General features: G+C 38.4%; 1 protein-coding gene across 1 annotated transcript in view; it reads left to right on the top strand.

The window, feature by feature from the left end:
• The window catches only part of brinp1 (bone morphogenetic protein/retinoic acid inducible neural-specific 1), a 123,120-nt gene extending 108,895 nt beyond the window's left edge, over positions 1 to 14,225 (top strand). The window contains exons 7-8 of the mRNA XM_042394358.1: positions 1,949 to 2,171; positions 9,215 to 14,225. Of these exons, the coding sequence (XP_042250292.1) occupies positions 1,949 to 2,171; positions 9,215 to 10,355 (1,364 nt within the window). The 3' untranslated portion in view covers positions 10,356 to 14,225. The remainder of the gene's footprint in view (positions 1 to 1,948; positions 2,172 to 9,214) is intronic.
• The last annotated feature ends 1,977 nt before the right edge of the window (positions 14,226 to 16,202 follow it).

Here is a 16,202-nt window from a genome sequence, read left to right as displayed (position 1 = left end):
TTCTGGTTGCACATCCTTTTCTCTGAAGTTATGGATGTTATGTGCATTTTTTAAATGCAGCTCTCTTTTGGTACAATGGTAACAAAGGGGGCCAGGTAGGTTCGAAAACATTAGGTATGATGAAATATTGGTAATTGTAGAGACCCAGCAAATTGAGATGTAATGGCACAAAGGGTAAAGTGGAGTTACATTGTGAGAGCTGTAATCTCTAGATAAGGTGTGCTGGGTGACTTGAGATAAGAGTCACTCGAGGGACTATGTGGACTCTTTGGAAGCTGTATTAAGGAAGGGATCCTTGATGGCTTTGAAGCTTATGTGAAAGGACTTGGCAACTATTGAACTGGCACAAGTGAGTGACTCGATAACTTTTTTTTTTTTTTGAGGTGAAGGAATTAGACAATTTTGAATAGTGGGTGCTGGAGACACCCAGCTTTTCTTGGAAAAGAGTGAGGGAGGTACCTAACATCTCTGAAGACTGGGTGGAGGAATATGGCAAGTTCAAAACAGGGGAGGAGAAGGAATCTGGTGTCTTTGAAGAAAAGGGGGAAGGGAGCTCAGACATGCCTGGGAGGAGGGTGGAGGAAAATCTGACATTTTTCAGCTGTGGCTGAAAAAGAGCTCTCAACTCTGGTTAATGCTGTTAAACTATTGTGGAGAGGTCTGTAGGGGGGTACTGGCATAATGTACAGGTCTTTGCATCTCTTGAATATGGGAAAAGGAGATATTCTCTCTATTATTCATAATTATGTCCTTAAGTTCATCTGAAGAGATAATGATAAGCTACTCTGAGTATCTTGAATTGACTTGAACATGTTCTTAATTAGCATACCAAATAAAAAATTTGATGTCCCTGTGTATTTGCCACTGGAGTTTTAGTAACATCTTTGTGTCCACTGTTGCTAAAAATTGTAGCAGAGTGTTGAAAACAAGGGTCAGAGAGCTGGGCTCACGAGTTGTCTGAGGAGGAGACATGCAATAATTATCAGAGGCAGCAAGAGGACCATAAGGGCAATCATTACCACTGGTGGGCACAAATTTGTTAGGGCAGTGCTCTTCAGTGACTGTGTGGGAGTACAGAGTAAGAGGGTGATCATTGCACTCAGCGTCTTATTTCTCGGCAAATGCTCAGAACAGCTGCAAAAAAGTAAACGGAAATATCAACAGCAACCTTTGAATAATTCAAAACTGACCACTGACACATTTGACAATGTAGAACGGACATTATTTAAGCTAAAATAAAAATGAGGGGATATACAGTAGAGTCTGCTCAAAATCATTCTTTGGCAGTGTACTACAGGTATTTTTTAAATTGTATTTTTTATTTTGAATGATTTGAGATATCATTATTATAATAGTAATATTATCACATTTTGCTCATATGCACAGTTTATGTTTCCATACTATATAAACTACAAAAAAATAAACACATATGAGAAGACCTACTTTGCAAGCATTTTCTGAAAACTATGTCTCCTCTGTGTGCAGAAACTTTTTTTAAAACTTCTGGCAAAGTGAAAAGAACATGTTTTTGTCTTGTTCCATGCTTTGTTGAAATTGCTGAACTGTTGTTTGTTGCAGTTTCAAATTTAAAATAGATTAGTGTTGCATCAGTGCTCTTCATTACAACAAACAATGATTTCAGATGGACAGCTTATGAATAGACTAAAAGTCTACATTGCCATAGAAATACAACTGATTCAGGAGATCTACAGTCTGCTGCTTACTGTTGGTGGTCTGTAATTCTATCCAGGATTCTTAGCTGGATTAGGGCTGAACAAATACATGAGTCAAGAAAAACCACATAGAGATATTCTAAGTGGTAAAAGTTACACTGGCATTTGTTTAACTTTGTTGAGATATTGCATTGAAAAAAAAGTACATTTCTCTCTTCACTCTTTGTATCTGTTTTGCAACTTGCTCTCTCATTCCATCCCTGTCTGTCATCCAGATGAGTTCAAGTCCTTCCTGAAGAGGCTGCCCTCCACTCACTTCCTACCCATCAGCAGTGTTCATCTCCTGTGGGGCAGCGACTGGGACCTGCAGGCCCGCTATAGGCTCCTTCAGAGCTCCCTTGAGATACAGCGGCTCAAGATCCAGCGCACCGCCCGCAAGCTCTTTGGCCTCAGCATCCGTTGTCACCACAATCCTAACCACCAGATGCCTAGGGAGAGGTGGGTAGAAATACAACCTCCACACAACGTGATGGAAATTAGATGTGGGTTTACTCAGCAGCATAAACCAAAGGTGATGTTTCTTGAATATTTGGTTGGAAAAAAACAGTGGTGAAAATATATCCCACAGAGGAGTGACATACTTCGGGGAAATTTCTCCTCAGAGATGATGTAGGCGGTTTATTTTGATTGTTGCTTCTTGAAGCATACACACCAAGGATGTCATCCATTATATATTTCAACTTATGGTTCTGTTGTTTCTGTCCATCAAGTCAACTTAGTGCTGAGGCTTGCACATGCCCAAAGCACTCTTGCTCACTCTTGTATTTCACATTGCAGTCTGAAGAGAAAATGTAGCTGTGAGAGTTTTCTTGATAGGTCATTGCACACATCTGTCACCACCTACTGCAGTTGCAGCTTAAGAGCCTTGCTGCGGATGTGCCATGGTGTCAGCACTGCCTGAAATGCCAGGAACTTCCCCCATTCACTTTGGCAAATATCAGAAAGCACTATGCAAAATATGCAAAGTTCCCCGCTGCCACATGAAACACCCCTAAAACTGTTCTGTGTAGGGGATGTCACCATCTAAATGGAGACAGAATCTGTAAAATATTCATTTAAGTGGTCCGAAAATGAGCGGTTGTCAACTGTCACTGACAGAAAAGGAGCTCACCCACATTTGTGTGTGAGAGTTGGCAAAGGTTTGTTCTGAAGTGTTATCAAAGAGCCACAGTATGCGCTTCCTCTTCCATGGAGTACGCATCAAGGCCGCCTGATGGCACTGGAAATAAGAGCAGCATGTTTATTTGCTTGCTTGTGTGAGACGGCTTTGCCTGAGAAGGAGAATTTGTTTGTTTTCATCACCTCCGTGTGCTTGTGTATGCACTTTACATTCGTATGAGTGGTGAATAAGTGGTCTATAGCTCAGACTGTGGTCCTAAACTATGCCAAACAGTATATACTGTTGTTCAGAAAATCATTTTGTTTTGTTTCATCTCAAGTCCAAGACCCACATACAATTACTCTTACAGTTCTAAAAGAGTTACTGTTGAAATTATACGTTTAAATCAGTTATTTGTAAGTTTGCCCTATGGTGTTTTTGATCACTGGTGCTGTCATTCCATTAGCCTTCCTCGATTCAAAAAAGAGGCCCCTATCACCAACAAGGACTCCAACCCTCATCTCTTTTCTGGGCAGTCTATTGCAGCTAATCAGAGATTGAGGGAATTGAAGCAAAGCTGAATGCCCATAAAGCATCAGCCCAAGTGTTTTCAAGGTGGGCCAGCCACCTCAGCACATCTCCAACCTGTCAGTGTGACTGCAGAGGGTGCTGATGATGATGTGAAAAACATCTTGACTGGCCTCAGTGGCCAAGAATGGGCACATCAGGGTTCTGAATTACAGCAGACCAGATCCCTTGTGAGAGACTGTTTGGATCCTGTCCAGTTCATTCATCAGGCCCACAATAGGGTGGATGTTGTCATTCACCTGCTACTCTGTGCATACTCCCACTTGGAGAGGCACTGCAAGAATCATGTTCATTGACTTCTCCAGTGGTTTTAACACCATCCAGCCTCCTCTACATGGGAGAAATCCTCCGAGCTATAAACCCCCAGTGGTCACTTGGATCACAGATCCAAATGAAACTGTTTTTAAAACTACAAAACTATGTGTTAGACCAACTAGTGAGAAACAGTACGAAACAGTACAAGAAACAGTTCCTATGGGGTCTGTATATTTTGCTCGCTTATTAACATGTACATCTTAAACCTAAACAAGAAGAGACACTATAACTTGATACTTTCTAAGAAAGCTGTGTCTGTAGTAAGGTTCTGCAGGTGCTGGAGAGGTAAAAGCTGTAGTCAGGCTGGTTAGGAAAGCTAGTCCAGTCATGGAGTTAAGTTTGGATTCATGAGTAAATCTTCTTTCCTTGTATAATGTATCATGTGTCTTGAATGACCTTCTAGCTGCTTAATAAACCATGTTTATCACACACATTGTTAGTGCAGCCATAATCGTGAATGTGAATAAACATACAGTATATTCATAGCTGAGTACTAAACAGAGATACGCATTTACTGTAATATGCATTCACTGATAATTGACCGACACTATAGAGTAACTAATTCTGAATGAACCAGCTACTCTTTAGTTTCATTTCATTACTAAGTGCAATTACGATGAAATTATGATGAAAACTTATGTTATCAAGTTAAACTGGAAATCATTTTGCCCCTTCACCATTGCATATTAAATAAGGTCAGTCAATAAACATATATTTACATCAGCTAATGAAAGACAGGCACCAGAAGCATTGTTGGCTGGCCATAATTATGACTGCATGTCATCAACTTACCATTTCTCTAGCTTTACCTCACCACAAGGCATCCATTCAATATGAGCATCGTAAATTCCTGTTGTGAACATTCACTGCAATAACAATTTGAAAACTTTATAGCTGAACTATATTGGATTTGTTATTGCATTTCCTGTAATTAGTAGAGCAGTTTGCTTCAAGTAGAATGAACAGAGCAGTTTGTCTTAGGTATAAATAATTAATAGTGACAGATATGAAGTAGCATCACTCCCAGTCAAATCATTTGCATTTAGGCTATGCATCGGCGTTAATTATTCATGTTCAAAGTTAGGGGTACTTACAAATATGAATGTACCCTCCATATGATGAATTACTTTGCCCTAATTTCAATTGATTTTGACACGACACTACTTGTATGCCCACAATTAAAGTTCTGACTTGACAAACAGTTATACATATCCCGACCAAATTTCTTAGTTTTATGCTACAGGCATCTTACAAGGATATTGCTCTCTTTTACACTATTATTAATACCATTTTTAATTTGCATGCCCCATCTGTTGATCTTTCTTTTTCTGTTTTCTTTGATCAGTGGCAGACTCAATTCTCCTGCTCTGATGTTTTTTTCTCTTTTACTTGCTTCAACGTAGGAGGGATCTATGATGTGTGTCATCTAACTACCACGGCTGTTTGATGCGCCATTACAAACACAGAGCACCGTGTGTTCAAATTCATGAAAACAGTGTCCATTCCTGTGTATTTTCATTTAATTTCCTATGGCAAATCCATGGCTTTATATGGAAAAAACAAGGCAAAAATAAAACTAATCTGCATGATGCGCTCAACTAGCTTATTGAGGAAGCAGTTATATGGTGGAACATATTTTATCTCAGTATTTCAGACTAGATATTTCAACAGTTATTGCAAATAAATTCAAAGGAGGGATCATTATAACTGTGCCTGTGTCAAATGCAATAATGGATAGCCAATAAAAATAATGGGAATAATTTTGTATTTGAGGCACCTGTGAAACAAATCTCTTTTATATGCCTTATCAATTTATGTATGGCATTTCCAATGAGGCACAGGTTTTTAAAGCGGACCTATGGTGCTTTTCCTTATTTCCAGTCATATATAATGTTACAATATCAGATGTTCATATTAAACGTGGCCAAAGTGTCAAAATAATGAGGTAAACGTATGTAGAAGTCATCCCTGTGAGCAAAAAGCACTGGCTTTGAACGTTCGGTTTCCAAGGGTTTTTTCTACTCACAGCCTGAGCCGATGTAGGCTTGTGATGGATTTCTTTATATGGTCATCTGCTCCACACACAGAGTTCACTGCACTGCACCGCTAACATTATGGCAATTTTCCATTGTTTTGGGGGTAGTCATGCCAAGTCATGACTCAAGTTGAGCTGGCACACTATGAGTGTTTTTCCATTACACAGCAGGGCAAAGTAAAATAAGTTGTTTACTTGTTGGAAGAGTGCTGGTCATCTGCAGCTCTTCATCAAACATCATCATCACTGTAGCTGTTTCTGCTTGTACTATTCCTCTCTGCATTATTTCTAACTGATCTGCTGAACAAAGAGCTCCAAATATGTTCGTAGGTTGTTTTTAGTGCTGCTAACAAATTTGGTGAGGAAACAATTTCATGTAAATTCTTCACAATAAAAGTCTCCCAAGCTCTTAGTGTGAAGCAGTAAAGCAGGAAATGCTTGGTTTGCATTGGCGGTCACTTAACAAGACTCTGATACAGCTGCCCCTTGGAAAGCTTCCGGAAAGCTGGCCAATCAGAACAGAGTGGGCTCATCAAGAGGGTGGCTTTAAAGAGACAGGAGCTAAGACTGCCTATTAAGAGACAGAGGCTGAACTGAGGGGCTGCATAAAGGGCCAGTATAAGATAAATAAGGAGTTTTTTGAATTGTGAATCATGCCAAGCTACTCTAGTGGAGTCCAAAAATAAAAATATAGAGCTGGAAATGAGGAAAATATGTAAAATTATATTTAATCTTTGCAAGTTACAGAATGTAGCTGTATATCATTAATGTACAAGTTTGATTTAATATTTCAAAAAACAATCATGTACAAAAGCATTATGAATTTAGCTTTTTGTTTGTTTGTTTGATTTTCAAGTTCCTCAAAATTGTATACATCTGTAGCCCTGCTCTCTTACCCATGGTTTACCCCAAAAGGGGAAAAAAGAGAAAAAATAGTCTTGCATACTGGCATGGACAGCAGACACAAGCTGGAGGAAGCTAAACATGATACACCCATCTTTCTAAAGAGACTCATGGCAATATTGCAATACGACAGAGAAGTGATGTAAAGTGATATAAAATCACAGATTAAGTGCCTGTACCAGGATATTAAGACATTTCATCTCACAGGTCACATTCCAAGTCTGCTATGGAACAAACAAACCATGTTATCAATGATGGACATTATCCACTGGGTTGCAGTGTTGGAAAGACCATGTGAATCTATGTCTATCTATGAAACAGGATTAGGAATGCAGTGTTGCACTGGCAGACGGGTATTTTCCTAGGGTGCTCTTAGGTTATTTCTTCGACTGTGCCAGTTTGGTATCTTGGTGATTCACCTTGCACTATAGTGGGAGGAGAAGTGCAGTAGAGGGTGTAGTGATGTCAATCCAGTGGCGTACTGCAATCTTGGTGTCAAGAATGAGTATGTGTGCTTTGAAGTTTTGTTTTTTTTCAGGACCTGGATGTTCAAAATATTAACAAGGAGTGCCTATAAATTATTATAATTATACAGATTTAATTTAATGTGGCATTTGATATTCTGATGTTAGGCCAACTATATTTATCTATTTATCTCCCCATATAGTATATATGAAAAACCCTTTATACCCAGAATGTCACAATTCCTGCTTTTCCTGTGTGTGTTTCCCTTCGCCCTTTCAGCCTGTTTTTGACCTACCTGCCTGCCCGCCTTTTCTTTTCTCCTTTTGGACTTTGTTTGCCTGTTTCAGACTCATTCCCCGCAGACTAACTGTAAGCCTGTCATTTGTGTTTTGAGCTTTAAAGCCCCCTCATTCAACCTGTCTGTCTGCCAAGTCTGCATTTGGGTCCTCTACCTGTCTTCCCCGTTCTCATTTGTGACACAGAATTGTACAGACAAATGAGCTTACTGGGCACTGATAACAAGATACTGGATGATAATTTAGCCACCCACATGGAGGAGGTTCTTCTTTGGGTAATTGCTTCTAAATGTATTCTCTTAATGAAATTGCTCTATGCCCAACCCCATTCTTCAGTATAGTTTAATGGTTACAGTTCTAGTCACCTTAAAGTGTTCTGGCAGATAGGGCTGTCAACTTTCCCCTCTCCTATTAATGCATGCCATTGCGATGCTTGTGATCTTTTTCTGTGCAATGGCCCCACAAAATGAAACACAAAGTCTGATTGTATGCTGATGACTTATTGATTTACATTTCAAGCCCCTTCAAAATGTTTTTATTCTTAGAGTTTTATGGATCAGTAGAAGCATATGAACAGCTGGCAAACAATATTGGAATGACCATGATATTGGTAGCAATCAAATTTGTGTGTGTGTGTGTGTGAATAAGCATACATATTCAAATTATTGCTATTGAATATGTACACTTCAAGTTAATGTTCTAGTTCCTAAAATGCAGGCATTGAAAGACCACATATTTGAGAGAGGGTGTGAGGATAATAGTATCATGGAAATTATATTGTGGTGGGAAGATTAAAAACAAAAAAAGTTTACAGGAAAGTGCTTTTTTATTGTTGATTTTAACTTATTTTCCTAATGTCCTTTGCATTTTGAAATGTTCTGTACTTATGATGTTGTATAACATTGTGTGTACAAATAGCACACCTGCACTTGATCCCATCCTCAATTTGAAGCTAAAGTTAGCACATTCAAACATTGTGCTTGCATTGTCCTCTATAGGTGATCTGTTCTGGCTCATTTAGGTATAGCTTGAGGGCTTTCTGGCCTGCTGAGAATGCGGTGTCATCCATCATAGTTAGCTTAGGTTCATTAACATGTCAAGCTAACCTTGACCAGCCCTCCCCTCTGAAAAATCTGGATTCAGAATTCATCTCCTATAGTCAGAAAAGTTCCAACACTGACAAGATGACAAGGAAAGATGCCTGAGGGGGAAAGAAGAGACAAGACAAGAATAGCAAGTAATGCCTTCCACCTGAGGGAATTAACAGAACTCCTCCCCTATGAAGGGAAGAGATTATCCTATTTCCTGACTACCCTGAGTAGATATTTTTTCATATATACATTTCTGCCAAACATTTAACAAAGAATTCCATTGTTTTGTTTTTTTTTAATGTTTTTCTACTTCCAGTCAGCCATTTGTGTCCATTCATTTCAGTATGGTTAAGTCAACTTGCCAAGAATTCCTCAGTAAGGTCTAGTAATCCACCCCAGTTAACTTAATGAGTCATATTTATTATTTATTATTTATTTATTATTAACTTTATTTTTTTACAGTTACTGTATGCTACTGCAAATTTTCTGGAAATCATAAGAAATGCAACCTAAAAAACACTACAGTATTCTATGAAAAGTTTGGCAGCAGTAATGTATACACAATTTGTAGTAAATGAGCTAAACATTAAATCGTGCTGGTTTGATGTGAAGAGTGGACCATAAAATTAGGGTTTGAACTTTCCACTGTTAATGCTTCTATCCCGTTTTTTCTTCTTTTCTCTCTCTAGGTCTGTGATGCAGTGGCTCAACAGGGTTCAGTCTTTCCTCTACTGCAATGAAAATGGGTTCTGGGGGACCTTCCTGGAGAGCCAAAGGACATGCGTGTGCCACACAGGTGTCACCCTCTGCCAGCGACCCATCCCTTGTGTCATAGGTGGCAACAACAGCTGTGCCATGTGCAGCCTAGCCAACATCTCACAATGTGGCTCCTGCAACAAGGGCTACAAGTTGTACCGTGGTCGCTGTGAGCCCCAGAATGTGGACTCAGAACGAAGTGAGCAGTTCATCAGCTTTGAAACTGATCTGGACTTTCAAGATTTGGAACTCAAATACCTGTTACAGAAAATGGATTCACGACTGTACATTCACACCACTTTCATCAGTAATGAGATCCGCCTAGAGACCTTCTTTGACCCACGATGGCGTAAGCGCATGTCCCTGACTCTCAAAAGTAACAAAAACCGGATGGACTACCTCCACATGATAATCGGTCTATCAATGAAGATTTGCCAGATGCGAAATAGCAGTATTGATCCCATGTTCTTCGTTTATGTCAACCCGTTCAGTGGTAGCCACTCAGAAGGCTGGAGCATGCCCTTTGGTGAACATGGTTACCCACGCTGGGAAAAAGTACGACTGCAGAACTCCCAGTGCTTCAACTGGACTCTCCTGCTGGGCAACCGGTGGAAGACCTTCTTTGAGACAGTGCACATCTACCTGCGTAGCCGTGCTAAGATCCCAACTGGCTTGCGCAATGACACGGGACAGGGCCCAGTGGATCTTGCAGACCCTAACAAGCGCCAGATCTACATAAAAATATCTGATATCCAAGTGTTCGGCTACAGCCTGCGCTTTAATGCCGACCTGCTTCGTAGTGCTGTGCAGCAGGTAAACCAGTCGTACACACAAGGAACTCAGTTCTACTCATCCTCATCTGTTATGCTCCTGTTACTGGACATTCGGGATCGGATTAACCGCCTAGCCCCTCCATCTGCACCTGGCAAACCCCAGCTGGACCTCTTCTCTTGTATGCTAAAGCATAGGCTCAAGCTCAACAACAGTGAGATGATTCGAGTAAATCATGCCTTGGACATGTACAGCACAGAGATACTAAAACAATCAGATCACCTGACTGCAAAACTCTGTTGAACATTGTAACATTAACATAAGGACAGCAAACTAAACAGAAACACCCAACAAATGAACTATGAGGGGATATTAATCTTAATTTTGTTTTCTCTTTTTCATTTTTGGACCTTTTCTGCCTTTTGATGTAATATTAACTTTGTAAGCATAATTCTTAAAGAGAAAAAGGAAAAAGGCAGTGATGAAAAGCATTTCAGGAAGATTAAGAAGATTAATGGAACCACTATAAGGACTGTATCATATTTGTCCCAGCATGTCTGTCATTCCCTAAAAGAACTTAAAAGAGAGAGAGAGAAAAAAAGAAATATTAAATCTATGTACTGGTGAAAAAGAGGCCTTGATTTTACTCCGAGGGATCAAAGGTTATATCTGAAACTGCCATTCTTTACTGAGAAAAAACATTTTTAAAGGAATAATGACATAATACAAGGGCAGACCAGATATCCTTTTATTTCAGCTAATGTGGAAAATAACGGGCAGTTTAGTATTAAAAATGTTTATACATTATAAGGATTAAATAGCCCTAGTGATTAAGTAGTCAACACATTACTTATAGACTCTTTATTACATTTCAAACCCACAGCGAATCGGCATTGCTCTTTGTGAGTTATGAGGCACTCTGTCATTGTTCTGACACATAAGGCACACAGCAGGGCAGTAATGGATAGTCATGTCAAATAAAAGCCAGCTGTTTATATATACATATATATGTGGGTGAATGTGTGTGTATGTGTGCGTGTGCGTATACCTTTTTTTGGCTTGATGCTTATTGCTGTTCGTTAATTGAATGTGTCATTTGAGATTGACTCCAATCTAAGCTGAATCTTGCATTTGGAGCGCTTCTTCCCGTGTTTGAAATTCAAGCTGTGTTTTTCACAAGGCAGTACCTCCTGGTGCGTGAGTGCAATATTGTGGTCTGAAGATTTAACAATCAATGCTATTTTGTACAGCTTTGCAAAATGTACATGTTGTGACTGCTGATTCGTGGAGCTTTTCAGCACCAAGAGCAAAATGTAAACATTCATCATTCAGTCACATTTACGAGACAACTTAAAGCCATACACTTCCCTGAGGTAGACATACAGTAAGGCATAAATGTCATCCCCATTTCACTAAGTACTTACTTCAAAACATGACAAAAATGTTCCATTTGTATGTTTGTTTTCTCTCTCAGTTAATTTGAGATAAGAGCACAGCAAAAAGGCAGATGACAAAAGAAGGCATATTATGTTGGATAGCAATTGTGTTGTAAAGCCATCAAATTTATATGTTGTGCCGCAGAAAAAAGAAAAAAAAAAGATTAAGATATTGTTATATTAAAGCTTAAAATACATTTTTGGCAGTGATTAATCTGTAAGCTTTTTATGACCACATACATTTTTTTTTCTTTTCAGCTATTAAATTTAACCTTGTTTTGCTTGTTGCTGGAAACATCAACAGAGCTGCAACATTGTTTAAGACTCTCAATATTCAAACTGAAATATGAAACACTACCTATGTATTGTCAGTCACACTTATTTGGGTAATCCAATGCTAAAACATTGCTATTGTTGATGACTTTATGTCTACACTTTATACTTTATGTATAATCCATTACTTTTCTGTTTGTTAAAGACAGAATTTATATTACAGTTCCTTCATTCATGTGTCTTTGCATGACATCTGCAACTTCTTCACCCCTTTACATTTGCTGCTGTGGCACCCAAACTCTGGAAAAAAAAAATCTTCCCAGTGGAAAAGATGCCAGATGAATTGAAAGCTTTCTAAAAATCCATAATTTTCCTTTTTTCAATTTTTTTTTGTTTGTTTGTTGGTTTCTTGCTGTGCCTATAGTTTGGTTGGCTTGATGGTTTTTAATTGTGTGTGTGTTTTTTTTTTTTTTTAAATGTTGTTGCTCTTTTACATTGTGATAAGACTAGTCTTGTGGGCAGTGCAGAGGTACATAATATGTTAGGGGAAAACCATGGTGGGTTGTGACTTAAGTGTGGGAAGAAACTATGAAACAGCTAACCAGATTTGAAATTCCTCACCAATTCAACATGTCTTAAACACAAATATTTCAGCAATCAATTACAGTGGTCCTGGAACGAAACCTTAGGGACGTAGCTTTGTCAGCTGCAGATTTTACTGCATCCACAATCCCAACTTCAACTAGCTGCCTCTAAATTTGCATTCTTATCATTATGTGACAGAATCATTGCTCATCTGGCTCTGTGAGACAATGATTAGTGCAAGTGTTTTATTTTACTGTCATTTTTTTGTGAAGCAAGTTTGAGAGGTGCTCTATTAATAACCACAACTTAGTCACTTACGTATTAAGCAACTACCAAGTCTAATGAATCCATTTGATTCAGTAGTCTGAAAAAAAATGTTATTCAAAGAGATATTCAGTGTATGGGTTAGCACATACTGTATGTAGTGGCCAGTTTAAGACAACTAAGGCTCAGCTTGTCAGGCTCAGTTATGTTGTCAGATTGATCTCTTAACTATTCTTTGCCAGGCGTCTTGCTAAACATCCATAAAAAGTGCTTTCAGAGAGTGAGCAGCTACCACTGCAGTACTACATTGTTTTTAATGTGCATAAGATTGCAGCTCTGCCTTGAGATAAGAGGCAGCAGCAAGGTGAGAGAGGGCATCTGGATAGATGGATAGCAGTAAAATGTAGTGTGTCATAAACGGTGTATCTGCTTGAATGTAGATGATAGCTCTGGTGGCAGAGTTGCACCCTGCTGCCGCCCGGTCAAACACCAACTTGGATGGAGGACGGCGAAATGGTGCCTGTTCAGGTGTCTCAAAGCGTCATGGTATTATACAAGTTTATTAGGCTCAGTTATGAATTTTGAGCGTATTAGCATGCTGGTGTTGATATGGTAGCACTTAACACCAAATATGTTAGCATCCATAGCATTATCATTGTAACATTTGCATACTCACAGTAACTTCTAACAGATTAGTTTAAGCTGATGTAAAGCTGATTTTGACAAAATGAAGCTAAGCCTAATAAGCCTGAGATGTCCTAAAATGGCCACAATCCTGTAATCTATGAGAAATGCAGTGAATAGGGGATTGACACTTTGAGTATTAACTTGATTGTTCAGCATCACCATTGGACTATCCAAACGAATGGCTACCACCTTATTATTATTATTTGTATTATTATTATTATTATTATTGTTATTATTAAGTGCCTGTTATCTATCCCTTTAACATGTTTAGAACTGGAGAAAATTTCTACATGTTACACAGATGTGTAACACTGAATTGACTTCAGAATTTAAGACCATACATTTTGATCAAATATACACTTCTCATCTCCTCTTGAGGACTAAGCCCTCAAGATGGTTTTGTGCATGTGGGGAAATCAACCACCAGACAGAGATGAAGGATGACATGAAGTAATGGTGGATATTTTTTTTTGTCCCCTGTTGTACAATATATATGTAAATATTAACTCTGTTACAGTAACAATGCTCTGCTACAGTGACAATATTATTAAAAAAAAATAATAACAATATTGAAAGGGAATACAAAGACTACTTCAAAAAAAAAGCCCTCCATTTGAGTACATTAGCACAAAGTACAGGGCACTCATGTCTTATGTATCTAATTAGATTCATGACAATTTATGACTGTTTTTATATTGTCAGGACATACTGTACATTGCAATTTAGTTTTGAGCCACTACAACGTCCATAAAACAAGCACATATACTCGTATGGCATTATGCTACCACAGTGTTGCTTACATGTATCCATGGATATGTCTAAAGATTTTTACACCTAATACCTTGCCTATGTACTTTTTGCTGTTCTGTTGAGATCATTATATCAGCTTATTTCAAATGAATGTTTCATATAATAATCTATTTCTCATTAAAAGGCTATATTTAATAAGAAGAGCAAGGCTTGTTTGTACCATTTCCCTTAAAAAGAGTATTTAGCACACCACAAGGCAGCACTTACTGTATGAAGAGTATTTACCAAATCTTCAGAACCAGCTAATTTCAGTATACTGGTGTGGTCAATATGACAAAATACTTTCTCTCAACTACAGCATTTGGTTCTATAGAACATTCTCACCATGAGCATGATCCTGTTTCTGAAGTTTGCTGATAACGATGATTTTGTCCCTGGCCAACCAGTTTTTGTGGAGCTTTACATTTTATTGTTTGCTGAAAGCAATAAAAGAAGTAATGCTTGTACTCGAGGATTCACATCCAGTAAATCGGTGGCATTAATCACCACCAGTTCAGTATTTATTTCCCTATCATACAGCCACCTTATCATTCCCTGGTTTTGTCTGTGTAGCACTCCACTGACTAAAAGCGGTGTTGGTGAGAGCATCAGAGCAGAGCAACTGTTCTCGGTCTTGAACACATATATTGAAATATGCCCCCATGATAACATGTGAGTGATACATAAGCCACTACCTGACAGCTGCAGCAGCGACATAAATGGGCTGCAGAAGATTTACACACTAAGGGGATTCAGAATACTGATGTATCGTTGCATTATGGTTTTATTACATTTTGCATAAAATACTGTCACCAAGAAATAACGTAATAATTATTGCAAAATATATTAATTTGTTATGTACAGAGAAAGTTATTGCAGTGAGTTATGACTTTTACTTTTATTACAATTTTATCACATTATATTATTATGTGCACTTATTAGTTTCTGAATGTCTACACACCCACTGTAAACATTTATCTAAATTAAGATTTATTTCTGTTCTCACAGAGACTTGCTTTGTTTTCTTTACATCTGCGCTGCATTTTTAAGAATTTAATAACATTAACTTCAGGATGAAAGAATGATCATAATATTTTTTTAAAAGGAAAACATTTTATTTGATGGACATAAATGATTGTGTAGCTCCCCAGAGCTCCTTTCTTTTCCAAGAAAATGGTTCTGTCATTCCAGGCTGAGTTGACCTGAAAGGATAAAAAAGAAACTGAGGGAGTGCTTTTAAGATTATTTGATTTAAATGCAACAGGAGGCGAAACAACTTCTAAAATTGCTACCTCAAACACTGAAATTTGCTTGCCTGCCATATGTATAGACATACCATACTCTGTGTAGGTTTGCATTAGACATTCAGAAGCCAAGATTTTGAACTACTGAAAAAAGTCACTTCAGGGGCAATTTTAGGTCAATTTTCTAACTAAGTTTGTATTGGTTGTCTGTTTTGCACTTGTCCTCCATGAATCAACAGAAATTCAACATCACATTGTTGAATTGCTAAACAATGCAACAGAAATTCAACAATTGGGTTCCCCTCTGCGCCTTTTTTCTTCATCTCCATGTGAGCTAATTGAATAGCTAAATAGCTATTGTAATCCAAACATCTCAAGCGAGACATAAAAGGCTTAATCAATCTAGCCCTCTTTCTCCTGCTGAATACCGTGTTACCCTATATTTTGCACTTGCCAGTAACTGATAGGAAGTAAGTTTGGTTGCCCAGTTTTCCTTGTCTGTTTTCCGAACCTTTAGTTCATCTGTATATCTGAGTGGAAGGAAGTACATATATTTGTCTGATATCTTATCTATATCATGTTGTTCCTGGCAGTGTTCATGACCTTTTTCTTGTCACTGTTGATGGGATTCTACTGTAGTGTTTCAAATGGACTGGAATTGCTGATGAATCTGGTAACTAGTTCCTGGCAAAGTTTACTTTCAAAGTTGAATGTGAAAAAATATAGACTGTTTAACACCTGGGGAAGGACAAATCAATTTGTCAGATATTATATCATGATCCCTGCCCCAGGAAAGCCACCCCACACCTTTATGCATCCCCCTAAAATACACTCCCTCTCTGACCCATCATCAGTATCCATGACTGACAAGG

This window comes from Thunnus maccoyii, chromosome 19 (genome assembly GCF_910596095.1).
Source record: "Thunnus maccoyii chromosome 19, fThuMac1.1, whole genome shotgun sequence".
In the NCBI taxonomy this organism is placed as follows: domain Eukaryota; kingdom Metazoa; phylum Chordata; class Actinopteri; order Scombriformes; family Scombridae; genus Thunnus; species Thunnus maccoyii.
The sequence above is the reverse complement of the archived record's forward strand: the minus strand, read 5'-3'. Positions and strand labels throughout refer to the sequence as shown.